The following is a 20,710-nucleotide window of genomic DNA, read 5'->3' on the forward strand; positions in this document are numbered from 1 at the left end:
GTGTCGAGCTTCTTGAGTGTTGTTGGAGCTGCACTCATCCAAGCAAGTGGAGAATATTCCATCACACTCCTGACTTGTGCCTTGTAGATGGTGGAAAGGCTTTGTGGAGTCAGGAGGTGAGTCACTCGCCACAGAATACCCAGCCTCTGACCTGCTCTCGTAGCCACAGTATTTATATGGCTGTTCCAGTTACGTTTCTGGTCAATGGTGAACCCCAGGATGTTGATGGTGGGGGATTCGGCGATGGTAATGCCGTTGAATGTCAAGGGGAGGTGGTTAGACTCTCTCTTGTTGGAGATGATGTGGAGATGCCGGTGATGGACTGGGGTTGACAATTGTAAACAATTTTACAACACCAAGTTATAGTCCAACAATTTTATTTGAAATTCACAAGCTTTCGGAGGCTTCCTCCTTCCTCAGGTGAATGTGGAAATGAAATCCTCGAACCCTTCGCATTTATAAATCACAGAACAATACCTGGTGATTACAGATAGTCTTCCCAACTGCCCGTTGCCAAGGCAATCACAGTGTGCAGACAGAAAGGTGTTACCTTCAGGGCCACCGAATATACAAACAACCAAAAAAAAACAGAGAGAGGCAGAAACATAGAAACATCCGGAAGGAAGAGAAAGACAGCAAATGACCTGTTATATTAAAAACAGATAACTTTTGTTCACTGGTGGGGTTACGTGTAGCGTGACATGAACCCAAGATCCTGGTTGAGGCCGTCCTCATGGGTGTGGAACTTGGCTATCAACTTCTGCTCGACGATTTTGCGTTGTCGTGTGTCTCGAAGGCCGCCTTGGAGTACGCTTACCCGAAGGTCGGTGGCTGAATGTCCTTGACTGCTGAAGTGTTCCCTGACTGGGAGGGAACCCTCCTGTCTGGCGATTGTTGCGCGGTGTCCGTTCATCCGTTGTCGCAGCGTCTGCAAGGTCTCGCCAATGTACCATGCTCTGGGGCATCCTTTCCTGCAACGTATGAGGTGGACAACGTTGGCCGAGTCACAGGAGTATGAACCATGCACCTGGTGGGTGGTGTCCTCTCGTGTGATGGTGGTATCTGTGTCGATGATCTGGCATGTCTTGCAGAGGTTACCGTGGCAGGGTTGTGTGGTGTCGTGGACGCTGTTCTCCTGAAAGCTGGGTAATTTGTTGCGAATGTTACTTGCCACTTATGAGCCCAAGCCTGGATGTTGTCCAGGTCTTGCTGCATGCGGGCTCAGACTGCTTCATTATTTGAGGGGTTGCGAATGGAACTGAACACTGTGCAGTCATCAGCGAACATCCCCATTTCTGACCTTATGATGGAGGGAAGGTCATTGATGAAGCAGCTGAAGATGGTTGGGCCTAGGACACTGCCCTGAGGAACCCCTGCAGCAGTGCCCTGGGGCTGAGGTGATTGGCATCCAACAACCACTGCCATCTTCCTTTGTGCTAGGTATGACTCCAGCCACTGGAGAGTTTTCCCCCTGATTCCCATTGACTTCAATTTTACTAGGGCTCCTTGGTGCCACACTCGGTCAAATGCTGCCTTGATGTCAAGGGCAGTCACTCTCACCTCACCTCTGGAATTCAGCTCTTTTGTCCATGTTTGGACCAAGGCTGTAATGAGGTCTGGAGCCGAGTGGTCCTGGCGGAACCCAAACTGAGCATCGGTGAGCAGGTTATTGGTGAGTAAGTGCCACTTGATAGCACTGTCGACGACACCTTCCATCACTTTGCTGATGATTGAGAGTAGACTGATGGGGCGGTAATTGGCCGGATTGGATTTGTCCTGCTTTTTGTGGACAGGACATACCTGGGCAATTTTCCACATTGTCGGGTAGATGCCAGTGTTGTAGCTGTACTGGAACAGCTTGGCTAGAGGTGCAGCTAGTTCTGGAGCACAAGTCTTCAGCACTACAGCCGGGATGTTGTCGGGGCCCATAGCCTTTGCTGTATCCAGTGCACTCAGCCGTTTCTTGATATCACGTGGAGTGAATCGAATTGGCCGAAGACTGGCTTCCGTGATGGTGGGGATATCGGGAGGAGGCCGAGATGGATCATCCACTCGGCACTTCTGGCTGAAGATGGTTGCACTATTGGTAAATGCTCTGGTCGATTGTCAGTGTACACTATGGGCGTTGTAGTCCCTTATTAAAAGGGTGAAATCTACCACTCCCATGATGGATCTCTCCTATACACACAACGTGTCCGCAGGAACTGACAATCCCCAGAACCCAAGGCTCAGGCACCATTTCCAACTAAAGCCCCAGGATCCAGACAGATGGGTAGGCCTATGTGAATGGAAGTTCCTACAGGCGCTTCTAACATTAAATAACCAATTTTATGGGTAAGTTTAATTAGTTGTTAATTACATTATGTTATAAATTTTATTTTTAGCTGTGTAGAATGATCTAACCAAGCAATAATCCTAATCCCACATAAACACCCTGTTCCTATCTCCCCTTTATCCCCTTTCCTTCAAACACTGTCCAACATATTCGTAAATGTTGACATGGTCTCTGCTTCAATCACCAACTCCAATTGTACATTCCACGTTCTTACAACCCTCTGTGTAAAAAAAAGTTTCTCCTGCTCTCCGTCCTAAATCTCTAACATTTAATCTCATGTCTTTCATCCCAGGCCCCTTAATCTCTGGAAACAGTCCGTTTCTATCTATTCTGTTCAGAGACCATTGTGTATTGCCATGAAGGGAGGGGGGAACACATTTAAGGGGGGGGGGGGGGGGGAGACCCTCAAGATTTTAGTCAAAAGTTCAAAAGTTACAGGGGATGAGGGGGCGGACATATGAGGAGAGGTTGAGTAGATTGGGACTCTACTCATTGGAGTTCAGAAGAATGAGAGGCGATCTTATTGAAACATATAAGATTGTGAAGGGGCTTGATCGGGTGGATGCAGTAAGGATGTTCCCAAGGATGGGTGAAACTAGAACGAGGGGGCATAATCTTAGAATAAGGGGCTGCTCTTTCAAAACTGAGATGAGGAGAAACTTCTTCACTCAGAGGGTAGTCGGTCTGTGGAATTTGCTGCCCCAGGAAGCTGTGGAAGCTACATCATTAAATAAATTTAAAACAGAAATCGACAGTTTCCTAGAAGTAAAGGGAATTAGGGGTTACGGGGAGCGGGCAGGAAATTGGACATGAATTTAGATTAGAGGTTAGGATCAGATCAGCCATGATCTTATTGAATGGCGGAGCAGGCTCGAGGGGCCGATTGGCCTACTCCTGCTCCTATTTCTTATGTTCTTACAGATGAAAAAAGATTTTTTTTGCTACCAGTGAATGAAATTAATAAAAGTCTCTTGGAAAGAGTTTGCGTATTGGCACGATGACATGCAGAGAACATACGGTCAGCTTTCTGGGGAGCACGAATGCTTTTTTTTTTGCTGTTTCTTCAATGCCTGAGTCTCCGCTAATTTTTTGTTTTCGGCTATAAGGTGCAATTGGTGTTGCAGCTGTCCCCTGCTTTGAAAATCCCGTACACGTTTACGAGCGGAAACATAATCAGTGCTCCGATCATGGACCCCAGCTGCACTGCCGCTCCACACCACACCAGGGCGCTGTGGCTCTCGTCACGGAAAATGACTCCAATCATCACCTTCACGTACGACAAGACTCCGGTGAACAAAATCCACGAGAGGACCTGCGTGATTCGGAAAAGCACAAAAAAAACAGTCAGCTCAATGAAATGGCCGCAATATGAATTCATTCAACAGCCTAAGATTGTCTTGGTGTCACAAGCAGGGCCCCCTAGTGCTCTGTGATTCCCCAGCCATAGATATTGCCACGGAATTTAGCATCTGCCGCGGAATGGTTCCCCTTGCCGCCTTTTTCCCCTCGTTTTCCTTCCCCAAGTAGTTCTTTCCAGTGGAGCCAAAGCCTGGTGCGCCAACAACTAGAGTTCTGAGTCCAAAGGCTAGCAGGTGACACCAATTTTCCAATGGCCATTGACATGCCGCTCCTTAATCCTTGTGGATTTTACACCTTGCACACTTCACTGGCAGATGTAACGAGCAAGGTGCGAAATGCACGAGGCCCATCACCAGTGGCTCAGTTGGTTGAACTCAAGCCTCTGTGTCAGAAGGTTGTGGGTTTGAGCCCCACTTCAGAGACTTAAGGCTGGCATTCCAGTGCAGTGCTGAGTGAGTGCTGCACTGTCAGAGGTGCAGTCTTGCAGATGGGATGTCAAACTCAGGCTTTGTCTGCCCTCTTGGGAGGATGTAAAAGATCAAAGAAGAGCAGGGTAGTTCTCCCTGGTGTCCTAAGCCAATATTTATCCCTCAATCAACACCTAAAACAGATGATCTGGTCATCTATCTCCATGCTGTTTGTGGGAGCTTGCCATGTGCTAATTGGCTACTGTTGTTCCTACATTACATGTCTACATTTCAAAAGTACTTCATTGGTTGTAAAGCGCTTTGGGGCATCCTGAGGTTGTGAAAGACGCTATATAAATGCAAGTGCTTTGCTTCTTTTCTATGGCTCAGTCAAACATCCCTTTTGTCAACTAAGCCACCGAGTGAGTAACACGTTGTGTTGTACATTTATTCAGTTTTATTCTTCAGAAGACTATAGTGTAAAACATTTTCCTCCCCCCACCCCCGCCCCGCCTCCAGCGTTCCCTGTCCCAGAGCTGGACACACAAAGTGTGCTGCAGCTACCCAGGCCCAGGACAGCCATGATTTCTTGTCCCTGCCATTAACATGGCCCGGGGCTCGCCCGATCTGGCCGAGCCCAGCGCAAGCAGAAAGGGCAGGACAGTAAACAGCAGCCCGAGATTGGCATCTTCAGGCAGCTAATGAAGAGCAGCCAGGAAGTCCTGATCACACCTGCACATCCTGGGGGAGAGGTGTAAGAACTTAAAATAAAAACTGATCTACCTTTAAGTTTTCGGCAAGCTGCCCGCTCCCCCCTCCCCATCCTCCCAGGACCCATTTAGACCCTCCTGGCAGCAGGAGTTTGGGGGCAGGCCACAGAGCAATGTTTCTCTGGGAGCCGCAGCGGTTGTTCATTCCGTGAGGATGAGGAGGGAGGCCAGGAAAGCTGCAATGGACCTACGGCAACTGCAGGCATAGAGACAGCCCCACCCCCTCAGGAAATCCTGGGGCAATGTAAAAAAGGTGGAGCCCTTTCTCCTGACCTTCGCGCCTGGAGAAATGGACACGCCATGGCGGGGGGGGCGGCGGGGGGGGCAAGAGTCAGGAAAATCGGTCATTATATCCCCAACAAGTTTATTCTTTTTATTTTCTCCCTCCTCTTTAATGCCACGTTGGGAGTGAAGGAGAGTGATTTTACCTCCAGGCATTGGCTAAATGCAGCTTTTACCTAAACCGTCGGGTGATGCACGAGAGCAGCTGAGGGTGAGGTCTGTTGGCATCACTTTCCTGCCTGGTCGGCGCTGGCTGCTTTCCTCTCCCTCGCCAGTCTGACATGGTGAACTGTGGGCCGGAAAGTGACATTCGCTTTCACTATGTGGTTCGGTGGGACAAAGCATGGCCGCTCCGCGTGATTAATTCGTGTACTGTCCCACAGCCACCAGCGGCCCTTGGCACCTCGTACAAGTTATCCTTCCTCACGTGTGAGCCGAGACGTCGAGTGTCAGCCGGCTGTTGGACCGTGAGGTGCATCGCCGCCAAGCCCAATCCTACGTCCACGGGTGCACTTGCCAGCAGGGGCCATGTGCCAGAACCCTGGCTGATTCCACCCCCACATGCTAACGCCGCACAGACCAGGGACCAGACCTGGTCTCTGTGGTTCAATCCCAAACCCCATGGCGCATTTGCCCACTGAAAGAAAGAAAGAACTTGCATTTATACGGCACCCTATCACATCCTCGGGATGTCTCAAAGCCCTTCACAGCCAATGAATTACTTTTGAAGTGTAGTCATTTCCCTTGAGTATAGGGGATTGAGGGGTGATATCAGAACATAACATAAGAAATAGGAGCAGGAATAGACCATACGGCCCCTCGAACCGTCTCCACCGTTCAATAGGATCATGGCTGATCTTCGCCCTCAACTCCACTTTCCCGCCCAAATCCCCGTATCCCTTGACTCCCTTCAGTGTCCAAAAATCTCAGTTTTGAATATACTCAACGACTGAGCATCCACAGTCCTCCGGGGTGGAGAATTCCAAAGACTCACAACCCTCCGAGTGAAGAAATTTTTCCTCATCTCGGTCCTAAATAGCCGACCGAGATGTTTAAAATGTTAAAAGGATTTGGTAGGGTAGATACGGAAAAATTATTTCCTCTGGTGGGCAATCAAGAACAAAAGGGATATAATCGTAAAATTGGAGCAAGGCCATTCAGGATTGAAATCAGGAAGCAGTTGTTAACGCAAAGGGCAGAAGAGATCTGGAATTCTCTCCTCCAAAGGCGGTGGAGCTTTCAAGACTGAGATCGATAGATTTTTTGTTAGGTCAGGGTATCAATAGATATGGAGCTAAGGTGGGTAAATGGAGTTGAGGTGCAGATCAGCCATGGTCTAATTGAATGACGGAACAGGCCCGAGGGGCTGAATGGCCTACTCCTGCCCCTAATGTTCCTGCGTAATGCAGGGAAACTGAGCCACGAGGGGAGTTGAAAGCCTCAGTTCTCTGCTCTGGGGAAAAGCACAGCTGCTCTCAGCCTCGCTGCTTAGCTCTCTCACTACAACAAGAATTATATAAAGAAAACCATTAAAACCAAGGAGTAATCGAGGTGTCGCAGCAAATTGGAAAATATGAAGGAAATTGCTGGCTGGAACAAATTTGGCACATATAACAAAAATGTAATAATATTATTAAATCAATCTGTACATAACCTGGAATCATGGAAAATATGATTATGTAATTAGTATTTTATGATCAGAAGTAATATCTCTTTAAACCACAAAAGTGCTGATGTATAAATGTATTAAACGAAGACTAATTGGAATAATGTTTTCAGATTGTACAATTGTAGCCCCAGGGGACCAGGCAAGTTCTCAGCTCCAGGCCCTCTTGGTCTGGGAATGGTACATTGTGATAGGGAACCATTGACATTTATAGCACAGAAGGAGGCCATTCAGCCCATCATATCTCTTTACTAGATCAATCCATGGCTAATCCCACAGCCCCACTCTCTTACCCCTAGACATGCATCTTTGTCTGCTTCATATGTTTATCCGATGTAGGAGATGGAGGAATGGGAATAAACTGAATGAAAGTTCAAGTAATTTTGTTGATGTCCAATACTGATGACCCCTGTGTTAGACCTTCCCATAACCACCCCAATACTAATGCCAGTTCATCACTAGTTTTGGCTAAAGGTAGCGTTTGACTTTGGACAATGGGGAGAGTAGGGCCCAAGGTGAGTTCAGGGCTAACTCTGCCCCTGTAAAACAAGACAAGTGCAGTGGTGCAGTTATTATTTTAGACTGGTGGCACCGTATGTTGGAGCACCCACTCACTGTGGCCCCCGCTCTGCCAAGGTTCCATTCTTAGCCGCGCTGCTGGGGAGTCCAGAAATAATTCACTGGCCGCAGATGATGCAGGACTCACTGAGACCAGAGGAACGGGGGCAAAAAAAATATTTCAGCATCCTTATAAATGTTTATACTGAGGTACAGTGAGCACCAGCACTTTCTCAGCAACATGCCCAATGGTCAATCTTCAGGTATGAGTGTTGGCAAGCTATTCAACAGTAGGTGTTTTCACAACTGTGCCCACCTGATGTCCACTTTGCAGCAGCGGCCAATGGATAATGATTGGAAATGGAAAGCCTGACTAATATTTCCCTCATCCTAGCCCAGGGATGCTGAAACCAACTGTGTCAGCACCCCACTTGAGGTCAGTTTTCTCAGCACAGACTGGGGATCCAACTTAGGTCCTATATGGTTCAGTACCACACAGGCATTGCAGGAGGCACTGGGGTCGATTCAGGTGTCAGCCGTGGCTCAGTGGGTAGCACTCTCGCCTCTGAGTCAGAAGGCCGTGGCTCAAGTCCCACATAAGATACTTGAGCACATAATCTAGGCTGACACTCCCAGTGCAGTACTGAGGGAATGATGCACTGTCGGACGGTGCCGTCTTTCGGATGAGATGTTAAACCGAGGCCCTGTCTGCCCTCTTAGGCGGACGTAAAAGATCCCATGGCACTATTTGATGAAGAGCAGGGAAGTTCTCCCCGGTGTCCTCCATTAAAAACAGATGATCTGGTCATTATCACATTGTTGTTTGTGGGATCTTGCTGTGTGCAAAATTGGCTGCTGTGTTTCCTACATTACAACAGTGACTACAGTTCAAAAGTACTTAATTGACTGTAAAGCACTTTGGGACATCCTGAGGTCGTGAAAGGTGCTGTAGAAATGCAAGTTCTTTCTTACTGAAGCTGCATCCGAGCTTAACTACAGTCCAGAAAGAGTTAAACACATTTACAGTTTCTGAACGGCAGTACGGACTATATTAACTGTACTGACTGGGCTCATTATGTTGGTGCATTGATTTCCAGTCATATCCAGAGAGATTCAAGAGCAACTGATTCATATATTAAACGCAGGCCAAATCTCACGACCTGCAACCTACGCGAATCTAGGAAATAATGCGAGTGTTCTGCTTTCTCACAGTCACCATACAGAGCACAAGGTCTGCGAATTAGGAATGAGTAGGAGAGAATAGAAATGAAGAGAGGCGCTCAAAGAAATGAAGCACTCTGATTGGAAAACTGGTTACAATGAGGTAGGATTTATAGGGCTTGTAAGAGCTGAAATGATCTGATTAAACCCATCACAGGGCTTAATCCACACCCATCGTACGACTTGATCATAGAATCATAGGATCATAGAGCACAGAAGGAGGCCATTCGGCCCATCGTGCCTGTGCCGGCTCTCTGAAAGAGCTATCCAATTATCCCTCTCCCCTGCTCTTTTCCCATAGCGCTGCAAATTTTTCCTTTTTAAGTATTTATCCAATTCCCTTCTAACAGTTACTGTTGAATCTGCTTCCACCACCTTTTCAGGCAATGCATCCTCTTTAAAATTGTACCATTTCGTTTATATTGCCTTTCCTCATTTTTCCTTCCAAGATGCATCACTTCACACTTCTCAGCATTAAATTTCATCTGCCATGTGACTGCCCATTTTGCCACTCTGTCTATGTCCTTCTGAAGTCTGTTACTATCCTCCTCACTGTTAACTACATTTCTAAACTTTGTGTCATCTGCAAACTTTGAAATTGTGCCCCCTATACCCAAGTTCAGGTCATTAATAATTGCGGGTCCCCGAGCAGAGATATTTGAATCATCGACAGCTACAGGTGAGGTGCCTGAAGATTGGAGGGTAGCAAATGTTGTGCCTTTGTTTAAGATGGGCGGCAGGGAAAAGCCTGGGAACTACAGACCGGTGAGCCTGACATCTGTAGTGGGTAAGTTGTTAGAGGGTATTCTGAGAGACAGGATCTACAGGCATTTGGAGAGGCAGGGACTGATTGGGAACAGTCAGCATGGTTTTGTGAGAGGAAAATCATGTCTCACAAATTTGATTGAGTTTTTTGAAGGGGTAACCAAGAAGATAGATGAGGGCTGTGCAGTAGACGTGGTCTACATGGACTTTAGCAAAGCCTTTGACAAGGTACCGCATGGTAGGTTGTTACATAAGGTTAGATCTCATGGGATCCAAGGTGAGGTAGCCAATTGGATACAAAATTGGATTGACAACAGAAGACAGAGGGTGGTTGTAGAGGGTTGTTTTTCAAACTGGAGGCCTGTGACCAGCGGTGTGCCTCAGGGATCGGTGCTGGGTCCGCTGTTATTTGTTATTTATATTAATGATTTGGATGAGAATTTAGGAGTCATGGCTAGTAAGTTTGCAGATGACACCAAGATTGGTGGCATTGTGGACAGTGAAGAAGGTTATCTAGGATTGCAACGGGATCTTGATAAATTGGGCCAGTGGGCCGATGAATGGCAGATGGAGTTTAATTTAGATAAATGTGAGGTGATGCATTTTGGTAGATCGAATCGGGCCAGGACCTACTCTGTTAATGGTAGGGCGTTGGGGGGAGTTATGGAACAAAGAGATCTAGGAGTACAGGTTCATAGCTCCTTGAAAGTGGAGTCACAGGTGGATAGGGTGGTGAAGAAGGCATTCAGCATGCTTGGTTTCATTGGTCAGAACATTGAATACAGGAGTTGGGATGTCTTGTTGAAGTTGTGCAAGACATTAGTAAGGCCACACTTGGAATACTGTGTACAGTTCTGGTCACCCTATTATAGAAAGGATATTATTAAACTAGAAAGAGTGCAGAAAAGATTTACTAGGATGCTACCGGGACTTGATGGTTTGACTTATAGGGAGAGGTTGGATAGACTGGGACTTTTTTCTGTAGAGAGTAGGAGGTTTAGGGGTGATCTTATAGAAGTCTATAAAATAATGAGGGGCATAGATAAGGTAGATAGTCAAAATCTTTTCCCAAAGGTAGGGGAGTCTATAACGAGGGGGCATAGATTTAAGGTGAGAGGGGAGAGATACAAAAGGGTCCAGAGGGGCAATTTTTTCACTCAAAGGGTGGTGAGTGTCTGGAACGAGCTGCCAGAGGCAGTAGTAGAGGCGGGTACAATTTTGTCTTTTAAAAAGCATTTGGACAGTTACATGGGTAAGATGGGTATAGAGGGATATGGGCCAAGTGCAGGCAATTGGGACTAGCTTAGTGGTATTAACTGGGCGACATGGACATGTTGGGCCGAAGGGCCTGTTTCCATGTTGTAAACTTCTATGATTCTGTAATATACATCAAATAGAGCAGTGGTCCTATATATCATGAATTTTATTTACCTCCTGATACAGGTGCAAAATGTGAGAAAATATTACACATCCCAGCACAAACACCTGTCACTTTAAACAAACATTTCCAATTTCCCCTAGCCCATCAGTAGGCGATCAGCTAAGTTCAGGAAGAGTAAATGAAACAGCTGAGATTATTCCCTTATTTTAAAACTGAGCAAGGGCAAGGCCATTGTGCAGGACACTAACAAGGTTGAAAAATGTAGCAAGAAAAAAAAGTCAAGACTTGCGATTATAATCAGAAGGAATGTAGAAAATCGGACAAAAGCAGATCAGTCCATCGGGCCAGTTCCAGCATTCAACAAATTCATTACCTGAATCACTCAATGCGTGGTAACTCTCTCCTAAAATTACTGATGTTATCAGTCTTAATCACCTCGCTGGGCAATCTATTCCAAATATTCCACACCTTCTGTGTGCCGTAGTTCTATCTTATCTATCCATTCCCCATCCTCTCTGTGTGCCGTAGTTCTATCTTATCTATCCATTCCCCATCCTCTCTGTGTGCAGTAGTTCTATCTTATCTATCCATTCCCCATCCTCTCTGTGTGAGGTAGTTCTATCTGATCTGTCCTTTCACCTTCCCTCTCCCGAGCTTCACCCCATGCCCCCTGGTTGTCAGTCTCGGGGCCATGATAAACAGTTTCTCAGGGTTCACCTTGTCGATATCTTTAAGTATAAAGACCCCTCTCAGTCTTGTGCAGTGTAAACAATCTCAGCTTCTGTAGTCTTTCCTTGTAACTCAGCCGCCCGATGCCAGGTAGCTGCTTGCTGCGTATTGTCCAGTGCTCTGATGTAATTCGTGTAATGTGGCGAACAGAAATGAACAGTCCTCAAACCATGCCGGAAAGTACAAGGCACTGCCAGGCGACGAGGTCACCACGGGTCACCAACACTGTGACCATAACCGTCTGCAGCTTGAAAATTACTCTGAGCAATACATCAAACTCCTCTCTCCACTGTTTTAACAAAGCTTATTTTAAATTCACAACACAAATAGGCGCAGCGGAGTAAAAGCATCTTTTATTAAACAAATACGTATTTGAAAGGACTTGTAAATGTTGTACCTCAGAGAAATCTTTCTTGCCTTAATTAGAATTGATTTTTTTTTAAATAAAGAAATGGGCTCTTGGCAAAAATAGCATTAAATTCACAACATTGCTCATAAAAGCCACAAAGATGGATGAGGGGGAATGGAAATGCAGTTGGAACATCACTAGGTGTCAAAATTGGAAAGTGTTTCAATTCCCAACACTGACATCGTTCAATTTGATAAACAAAAAATTCACTAAAAACGTACAAAATAATCAACTAAAACAAGAGGATGTTAATGGTGACAAGATTTGATTTTTGAAGGCTACTCTGACGGTGAGAATCCCTCTTTAATACTCACTACAAGTACATGCATTAATTGACATTGCGTTTTCAGACAGTACTTATTCCTTCTCCTTATTCCATACTCACAATCAGAGCGGTGCCAGCTCCCGAATGCTGGAGTAAGGGGCAGGGGCTCAGGACGGCCATTGCCATGTTATAGGCACCAAACGCTGTACCGACCAAAGAGAGGGATCCCAGCAGCTTCAAGGATCTGAGAAATGCAAAGGGGGGCGGGGAGGAGGGAAAAACTATCAGCCTGAAGCTTGTCAACTTTTCATTGCAACATCCCCCAGCAAACTGTTTCTTCAAACCCAGTTATTGTGCCAGACAATCTGGAAGTCTGTGATGAACCAGATATTAACCTTAGAACTTTTTTTATGCAATTACATAACCTTTGGATGGGCACGAGAGAGACACGTCATTAGTTATAATGAGTGACAGATTTTTATTTCATAAATATGTCATTTTTATAATACCTGATAGCCCCTGACCATGGATGCAATGCATTGTTCATGATTCCGGTCTAATAGAGAAACCATTTTTAAAAAATTAATTTTCTGACACACTATACCACAGCTGACTGACTGGAAGAGACTGCCACAAATTTCATGGTCTACACTGGATATTATCTTGTGTTCAGTGTCACTCCTTGTGTCCCCTATGACCTGGAGTGTACTTTTACCGAACAAAATCTAGTCAAACATTAGCATGAACCAGGGATTGTAACATAGATCCTTTGTTGTGTGTACTGGATACGACAATCTCACACATGCCCCTATGTGCACTGTCCTGTCTTTTTGGAAGATGGACTGAAAAACACCCTAGTGACAAGGACAATTGCAAACCAACCAACTAGTTTATTTTGCATAGATGAGTGCAGCTCCAACAACACTCAAGAAGCTCGACACCCGATCCAGGACAAAGCAGCCCGCTTGATTGGCACCCCATCCACCACCCTAAACATTCACTCCCTTCACCACCGGCGCACTGTGGCTGCAGTGTGTACCGTCCACAGGATGCACTGCAGCAACTCGCCAAGGCTTCTTCGACAGCACCTCCCAAACCCACGACCTCTACTACCTAGAAGGACAAGAGCAGCAGGTACATGGGAACAACACCACCTGCACGTTCCCCTCCAAGTCACACACCATTCCGACTTGGAAATATATCACCGTTCCTTCATCGTCGCTGGGTCAAAATCCTGGAACTCCCTTCCTAACAGCACTGTGGGAGAACCTTCACCGCATGGACTGCAGCGGTTCAAGAAGGCGGCTCACCACCACCTTCTCAAGGGCAATTAGGGATGGGCAATAAATGCCGGCCTCGCCAGCGACGCCCACATCCCATGAACGAATAAATTTTAAAAAATAGTTTTGCAGTGAGATACATCCATTTTCTATCGAACCTCATATGATGTAAAAAGGATACACAACTTTTCTATTTTCCAGGCAGAACCTACTTACAAACTAACGGTCCCTAGACTAGTTGGACCAACGTCCTTTATTATTTGGTGTTCATTCCTCAGCCTGGACTCTCACTGTCTCAGAGTTCCCTCTCCAGGGAGAGAGAGGAAAGAGAGAGAGAGAGAAAGAGATGGAGAAAGAAGATGGTTTTCTGTCCCCCCTGTAACTCTATATTTCATGAGAATTGGTCCACTGAGCTGCCAATCAATGCTATCACCTTGAACAAAAAACCATCCCCTTGGTATGAAAGCTTAAGGCACCTGATTGTGCCTCCTTGCATGTAGGAGGCATGGGGCATGATGACTTTCTATAAAAGACCCTCTTCGTGTTGCCTCGTCTAACAGAGAAACTGTACAATACGCCTGCTTTCTAACACATTGCTCATTAGAACTTTTTTTTTTGTATGGCTCCAAAGAAAGTTTTATAGAAAGTGTCTAGTACAAGTTCCAAGCCAATACTACAGTAAGTGTAGCTCACCATGTGCACGTCCTGCTGGCAATCCCTCCACCGATGCCACCTCAGCTCCCTTAATGATGTCACGCATATACTGGTTTCGACCACCTGAGTGGGGGGGGGGGGGGGGGGGGGGGGGAGGTCAGAGAGGAATTTTCCAAAGTACTTTTTTCCCTTTGAGGCCGTGGATTTTTTTCTGTTTTTTGCCTCTCCCAGGAGATTACACGGCGACATGGGTTGGGGGGGGATGGAGGGGAGGGGGAGGTGGGGACGAAGCATTTAGTCATGATGCCGAGGGGTGGCATAATAGAGATTTTTAAAATTATGAAGGGGTTTGATAGAGTAGACGTAGAGAAGATGTTTCCACTTGTGGGGGAGACCAGAACCAGGGGTCATAAATATAAGATAGTCATTAATAAAACCAATAGGGAATTCAGGAGAAACTTCTTTACCCATGGAGTGGTTAGAATGTGGAACTCGCTACAACAAGGAGGAGTAGCTGAGGTGAATAGCATAGACGCCTTTAAGGGGAAGCTACATAAACACATGAGGAAGAAAGGATTAGAAGGATATGTTGATGGGGTTGGATGAAGAAGGGTGGGAGGAGGCTCGTGTGGAGCATAAACACCGGCATAGACCAGTTGGGCAGAATGGCCTGTTTCTGTGCTGTAAATTCTATGTAATTCTATGTTCTGGCCATCATGGTGTGGGGCAGGCTTGATGAACCAACTGGTCTTTTCTGCCCGTCAGTTTTGTATGTTCGTAGGATGAGGCTGTCTTTCCATCTCCTTCCGTGAAAACATTGCTGTCTATGCCTAGCACAGTAGTTACTAACCCTCTGCCTACGGAGTGGGCAACTTACTTTTACAACCCCTGTCTGCTCCATTCACGTAGTGGCTCCTGAAATTGCGATTCTGGCTTGTTTTGACTCCCCCGTCATAATTTGCAGCTTCCGCACGTTTGCGGACCTTGCACCTGTGCAGAAAAGGTGAGTCGTTACGCTGGCAGCGAACGGCACGAATGGAGGTGGGCCGCTGTGGCCTTTATTCAGGAGTTTGGACAAGGAGGGAGGGAATAGTAGTGTTTTAAGGTATGTTTTAAGGAAGCATGGAAAATGTGAGGTCACCTAAACCCATTCTGGATTGATTGAGAGCAAGTGAAGGTTACTGTGTCCTATAGAGATAGCTCCTCGTCGGGTTGCTAAACAACGTAAATAACAGCAAGCAGAACAGATTGCTGATGGTAGGGGAGGTGTAACGTTTGCAACTGTAAGACAAGGAGCAGACAGCCAAGAAATATAAATCAGTGGCTGCCACAACGATACTAACGGGGAAAGCAATTGTGAAGGAGAAGCAAGATTAAAGCTATAAATGTGAATTTTTTTACCCAATTTGCATTAAAATACATTTTAAGTTACGTAGCTTTACTTTGTAAAAACTCTCCACATCTTGCTGCTAGGTCTATATGAACTTGGATCAAACTGGGCTTGTGTAAATAGACTGATTTGAATTCTTGTTCCTTTCCTTCTCTATCAAAATATCTTGCAGCAGGTGTCACACTGTAATTTGACACCGTACAGCAGATGTACTGTTCCAGGGTAAATATTCCACTGTAAGTGCTAAATGTATTAGGTTCAATTCAGACACAAACTGAAACCTGTCCCTAAAACAAATGGGGTGAGAGAGTGGTTCAGCCACTGTTTAGATTCTGCCCCATTGAGAGGTTGGCCAATCAGAATGTTATAGCTCCTGCTTATGAGCCAATGTTTACATGGGTTACATAGAATTACATTACATAGAACTTACAGCACAGAATCAGGCCATTCAGCCCAACCGGTCTACGCCGGTGTTTCGGCTCCACACGAGCCTCCTCCCACTCTTTTTACTTCATCTCACCCTATCTGCATATCCTTCTATTCCTTTCTCCCTCATGTACTTATCTAGCTTCCCCTGAAATGCATCTATGCTATTCGCCTCAATTGCTTCATGTGATAGCGAGTTCCACATTCTAACCATTCTCTGGGTAAAGAAGTTTCTCCTGAATTCCCTACTGGATTGGTTATTGATTAAACTTTTATCTGTTTCACCTCTGAGAGTGAATTTGCCAAAAAGTGCTTGTAACTGTTTAAAGTGACATTTAAAAAAAAAACCATTTGTCTTGGAAATGTCAAAAACTGGAATTAAACTTAGGAATTGTCCCTTGTGCCAAGTCCAATGCCGATGTCAAAGGGTATGGGGGAAAGGGCGGGGAAGTGGAGTTGAGGTAAAAATCAGATCGGCCATGATCTCAATGAATGGCGGAGCAGGCTTGAGGGGCTGAACGGCCAACTCCTGCTCCGATCTCTTATAGTCTTATGATTCCAGTTTTTATTACCAGCTTCACACCTAATGGAGTAAGATGGTTGCTACCCAGTGAAGTTCAACAATTACAAGGAGCCTGTCTTTCACAAGTTCTTGTAGTGCATCAGTAGGATCATCCTCTATGCGCTTTTTCCAATCAAAGAATGTAGTTTGCAGCAGTTGCATAGGCTTAAGCCAACATAGGAAAAAAGTATTCACTGTGCCTCGATTTCAAGAGATATTCTTTCTATCTAGAAATAGGACATTCCGATTGACACTGAGGAGACCTCCACAAATATTAGTTTTCAATCATTACTCACAAGTGCATAAGTTCTGTAAGTCGTAAAGCAAATAACAATATGGAACGCACCATTGGCAATATTCCACAAACCTAATGCCCGTTGCTACGAGGTTACCATGATGCATAGTTGCCAACCATTCACATTTTGGACATGATAGCCCTGATAATATGGTAATATCGCCCTTCTCCGCCCCTGCCTCAGCCCTTCTGCTGCTGAAACCCTCATCCATGCTTCTGTTATCTCCAGACCTGACTATTCCAATGCTCTCTTGGCCATGGAAAATTTAAAAACCTTTACGGTCCCCACTGTTTACAGCGGGCGCATTGATGTTAACACGCTTTGCCCACTTTACTCGGTGAGTAAAACCAAAAAGCAAAGTAATAAAACAAGAGGTCTCCACTTAGCAATTACCTCTCCTAATTGTTCGCGGTTACATCCAGAATCTCATTGCTGAGGTGATCGCACTTTAACCAGGTGCGAACAGTCGATTGAAGCTGCTTGAAGACCTGACTTTGCCTGAAATCAGCAAAGCATTTCTAAATGGGTACGTACAGGGTAAGTACTTACTGAACTGCCCAAAATGGACAACCAGGAACACTACAGACGGTTACCCGCAGATCCGACCAAAGAACACACCCACCAGCTCAACAAACTGATCAAGACCTTCGATCCAGACCTTCAAAGCATCCTACGCACTCTCATCCCACGTAATCCCCGCGTGGGAGACTTCTACTGCCTCCCAAAGATACACAAAGCCAACACACCCGGACGTCCCATCGTATCAGGCAACGGAACCCTGTGTGAGAACCTCTCTGGATACATCGAGGGCATCCTGAAACCCATCGTACAGGGAACCCCCAGCTTCTGTCGCGACACTACAGACTTCCTACAAAAACTCAGTACCCACGGACCAGTTGAACCAGGAACACTTCTCACCACGATGGACGTCTCGGCACTATACACCAGTATCCCCCACGATGACGGCATCGCTGCGACAGCATCAATACTCAACACCAACAACAGCCAATCTCCGGAAGCCATCCTACAACTCATCCGCTTCATCCTGGATCACAATGTCTTCACCTTCGATAACCAGTTCTTTACCCAAACACACGGAACAGCCATGGGGACCAAATTCGCACCCCAATACGCCAACATTTTCATGCACAAGTTCGAGCAGGACTTCTTCACTGCACAAGACCTCCAACCAACACTATACACCAGATACATCGACGACATTTTCTTTCTATGGACCCACGGCAAGGAATCACTAAAGAGACTACACGATAACATCAACAAGTTCCATCCCACCATCAAGCTCACCATGGACTACTCCTCAGAATCAGTTTCTTTCTTGGACACACGAATCTCCATCAAAGACGGGCACCTCAGCACCTCACTCTACCGCAAGCCCACGGACAACCTCACGATGCTCCACTTTTCCAGCTTCCACCCTAACCACGTCAAAGAGGCCATCCCCTATGGACAGGCCCTGCGAATACACAGGGTCTGCTCAGACGAGGAGGAACGCGATGGACACCTACAGACGCTGAAAGACGCCCTAGTAAGAACGGGATATGACGCTCGACTCATCGATCGACAGTTCTGACGGGCCACAGCAAAAAATCGCATAGACCTCCTCAGGAGACTAACATGGGACGCAACCAACAGAGTACCCTTTGTCGTCCAGTACTTCCCCGGAGCGGAGAAACTACGCCATGTTCTCCGCAGCCTTCAACATGTCATCAATGAGGACAAACACCTCGCTATGGCCATCCCCACACCTCCACTACTCGCCTTTAAACAGCCACCCAACCTCAAACAGACCATCGTTCTCAGCAAATTACCTAGCTTTCAAGAGAACAGCGTCCACGACACCACACAACCCTGCCACGGTAACCTCTGCAAGACATGCCAGATCATCGACACAGATACCACCATCACACGAGAGGACACCACCCACCAGGTGCATGGTTCATACTCCTGTGACTCGGCCAACGTTGTCTACCTCATACATTGCAGGAAAGGATGCCCCAGAGCATGGTACATTGGCGAGACCATGCAGACGCTGCGACAACGGATGAACGGACACCGCGCAACAATCGCCAAACAGGAGGGTTCCCTCCCAGTCGGGGAACACTTCAGCAGTCATGGACATTCATCCACCGACCTTCGGGTAAGCGTACTCCAAGGCGGCCTTCGAGACACACGACAACGCAAAATCGTCGAGCAGAAATTGATAGCCAAGTTCCGCACCCATGAGGACGGCCTCAACCGGGATCTTGGGTTCATGTCACGCTACACGTTACCCCACCAGCGAACAAATGTTATCTGTTTTTAATATAATGGGTCATTTGCTGGCTTTCTCTGCCTTCCGGATGTTTCTGCCTCTCTCTGTTTTTTTTCCTGTTTGTTTTTTTGTTGAATGTGTATTCGGGGGTTCTGCAGGCCTCTCTGTCTGAACACGGTGATTGCCTTGGCAACGGGCAGTTGCAGGGGCAGTCTGTAAACACCATGTATTGTTCTATATGTATAAATGCGTAGGCTTCAAGGAGCTCCTGAACATTTACCTGAGGAAGGAGGAAGCCTCCGAAAGCTTGTGAATTTAAAATAAAATTGCTGGACTATAACTTGGTGTTGTAAAATTGTTTACAATTGCCCAAAATAGTTGGCGTGCTTAATACGTTATAAGCTTAATGCCTTTGTGATTGACTCTTATGGTAATGGCAAATGGTTAGTGCCATTTGCCCAATCTAGGCGGCTGCCCATGATAAGCGTGGTCAGTGTAAGTAGTGCAGACTGTGTTTACAATGTGTATTTTTTGTTTTGCTGTTGCACATTGCCTGGACAGATCCTCTACTCTGCTCTGACAAGCTTGACAGACTGACTTTCCATGGAAGATCGACATTGTATTTGTTGACTAAGTACTGTAGCCTTCCTGATCAATACTTTTAAAGGTTATCCTTAATGGAGAGCTAAAACTAAATGCTAAGTGTTCACGAGCTAAGAGACAACCTGGTTTTTTTGCCAGCTGAATTCAGGTCAGAAACTAGAAGCATCCAATTTACAATTTATTTTCTTGAGAAACAGCTGTAGCTCTGTTAAGCTGCTTTCTTGTTGAAGTATTTTAGGATGTAAGATTCTTGTTGCAATCACTTTCTGTGATGTACAGAGATGTCATGTTTTTATTGCCATCTGCTTTTTTAGTAATGAACTTTATTAAATAGAAAAACTTTCTTTATAGGCAACCTAGTGGAAAAAGTGTCTCAGTACACTTCAAAATGCTGGAAAATGCACCGAAAAGTGTCCGAAATCAAAATTTCCTGGGGTGGCATGCTCCCGAACCTTGCTAGAAGTTACATTCTGCACCATCAGAGCTGACAACACCTTTCAAAAAAATTCTAAATCCACCACTGCAAAAATTACACTTTTGTGTTGTACTTTTCCTGCCCAATGAATATTAAGATACAGCTGCAGCTTAAGTCACGACAATTTTGTGTCCCGTTCCACTTCCGTTGTAACTATTTCTTTTTATATGTCATATGTGAGGCCACTGGGTTTTAGTTTTCACAGAAAAGCAAACTGAGATGCAGAATGCGATCCCGAAACACTGATAAAAATCTTGAAATCCAACATAAATAAAAGGAATTTAACTTGTTCAGTCAACCTGAAGCAGTGGCCTTGGTCACAGGACTATTTTTCAGTTGTACATTGTTTTTTTTTTGAGTAGTCAGCTTTTTGGGGCTGTGTCAGCTTTTTTGAAGCAGTACGTCAGCTTTTCCGAATGTTGTAGATTGGCCCGAGTGCCCAATAATGTGGTTTCCCCTGAGTTCAGTGGCATCATCCCCGCTCTGGGCAGGCTCCATTGCACTCATTGTCCAGCAATAAAGGTGATAATCAAGAAAACTGTGAACTCAAAAGATTGCAGACAATTATGGTATTATAAGCCCAGCACACAGAGACGGAGATGTAA

The 20,710-nt window shown here is 45.9% G+C and overlaps 1 protein-coding gene across 1 annotated transcript in view; it reads right to left on the bottom strand.

The window, feature by feature from the left end:
* Positions 1 to 1,869: 1,869 nt before the first annotated feature.
* slc52a3-1 (solute carrier family 52 member 3-1) overlaps positions 1,870 to 20,710 on the bottom strand; it is a 33,188-nt gene continuing 14,347 nt past the window's right edge. The window contains exons 3-4 of the mRNA XM_068000764.1: positions 12,268 to 12,391; positions 1,870 to 3,647 (exon numbers count right to left, since the gene is read on the bottom strand). Of these exons, the coding sequence (XP_067856865.1) occupies positions 3,435 to 3,647; positions 12,268 to 12,391 (337 nt within the window). The 3' untranslated portion in view covers positions 1,870 to 3,434. The remainder of the gene's footprint in view (positions 3,648 to 12,267; positions 12,392 to 20,710) is intronic.

Source organism: Heptranchias perlo, chromosome 19 (assembly GCF_035084215.1).
Source record: "Heptranchias perlo isolate sHepPer1 chromosome 19, sHepPer1.hap1, whole genome shotgun sequence".
Taxonomy (NCBI): Eukaryota; Metazoa; Chordata; class Chondrichthyes; order Hexanchiformes; family Hexanchidae; genus Heptranchias; species Heptranchias perlo.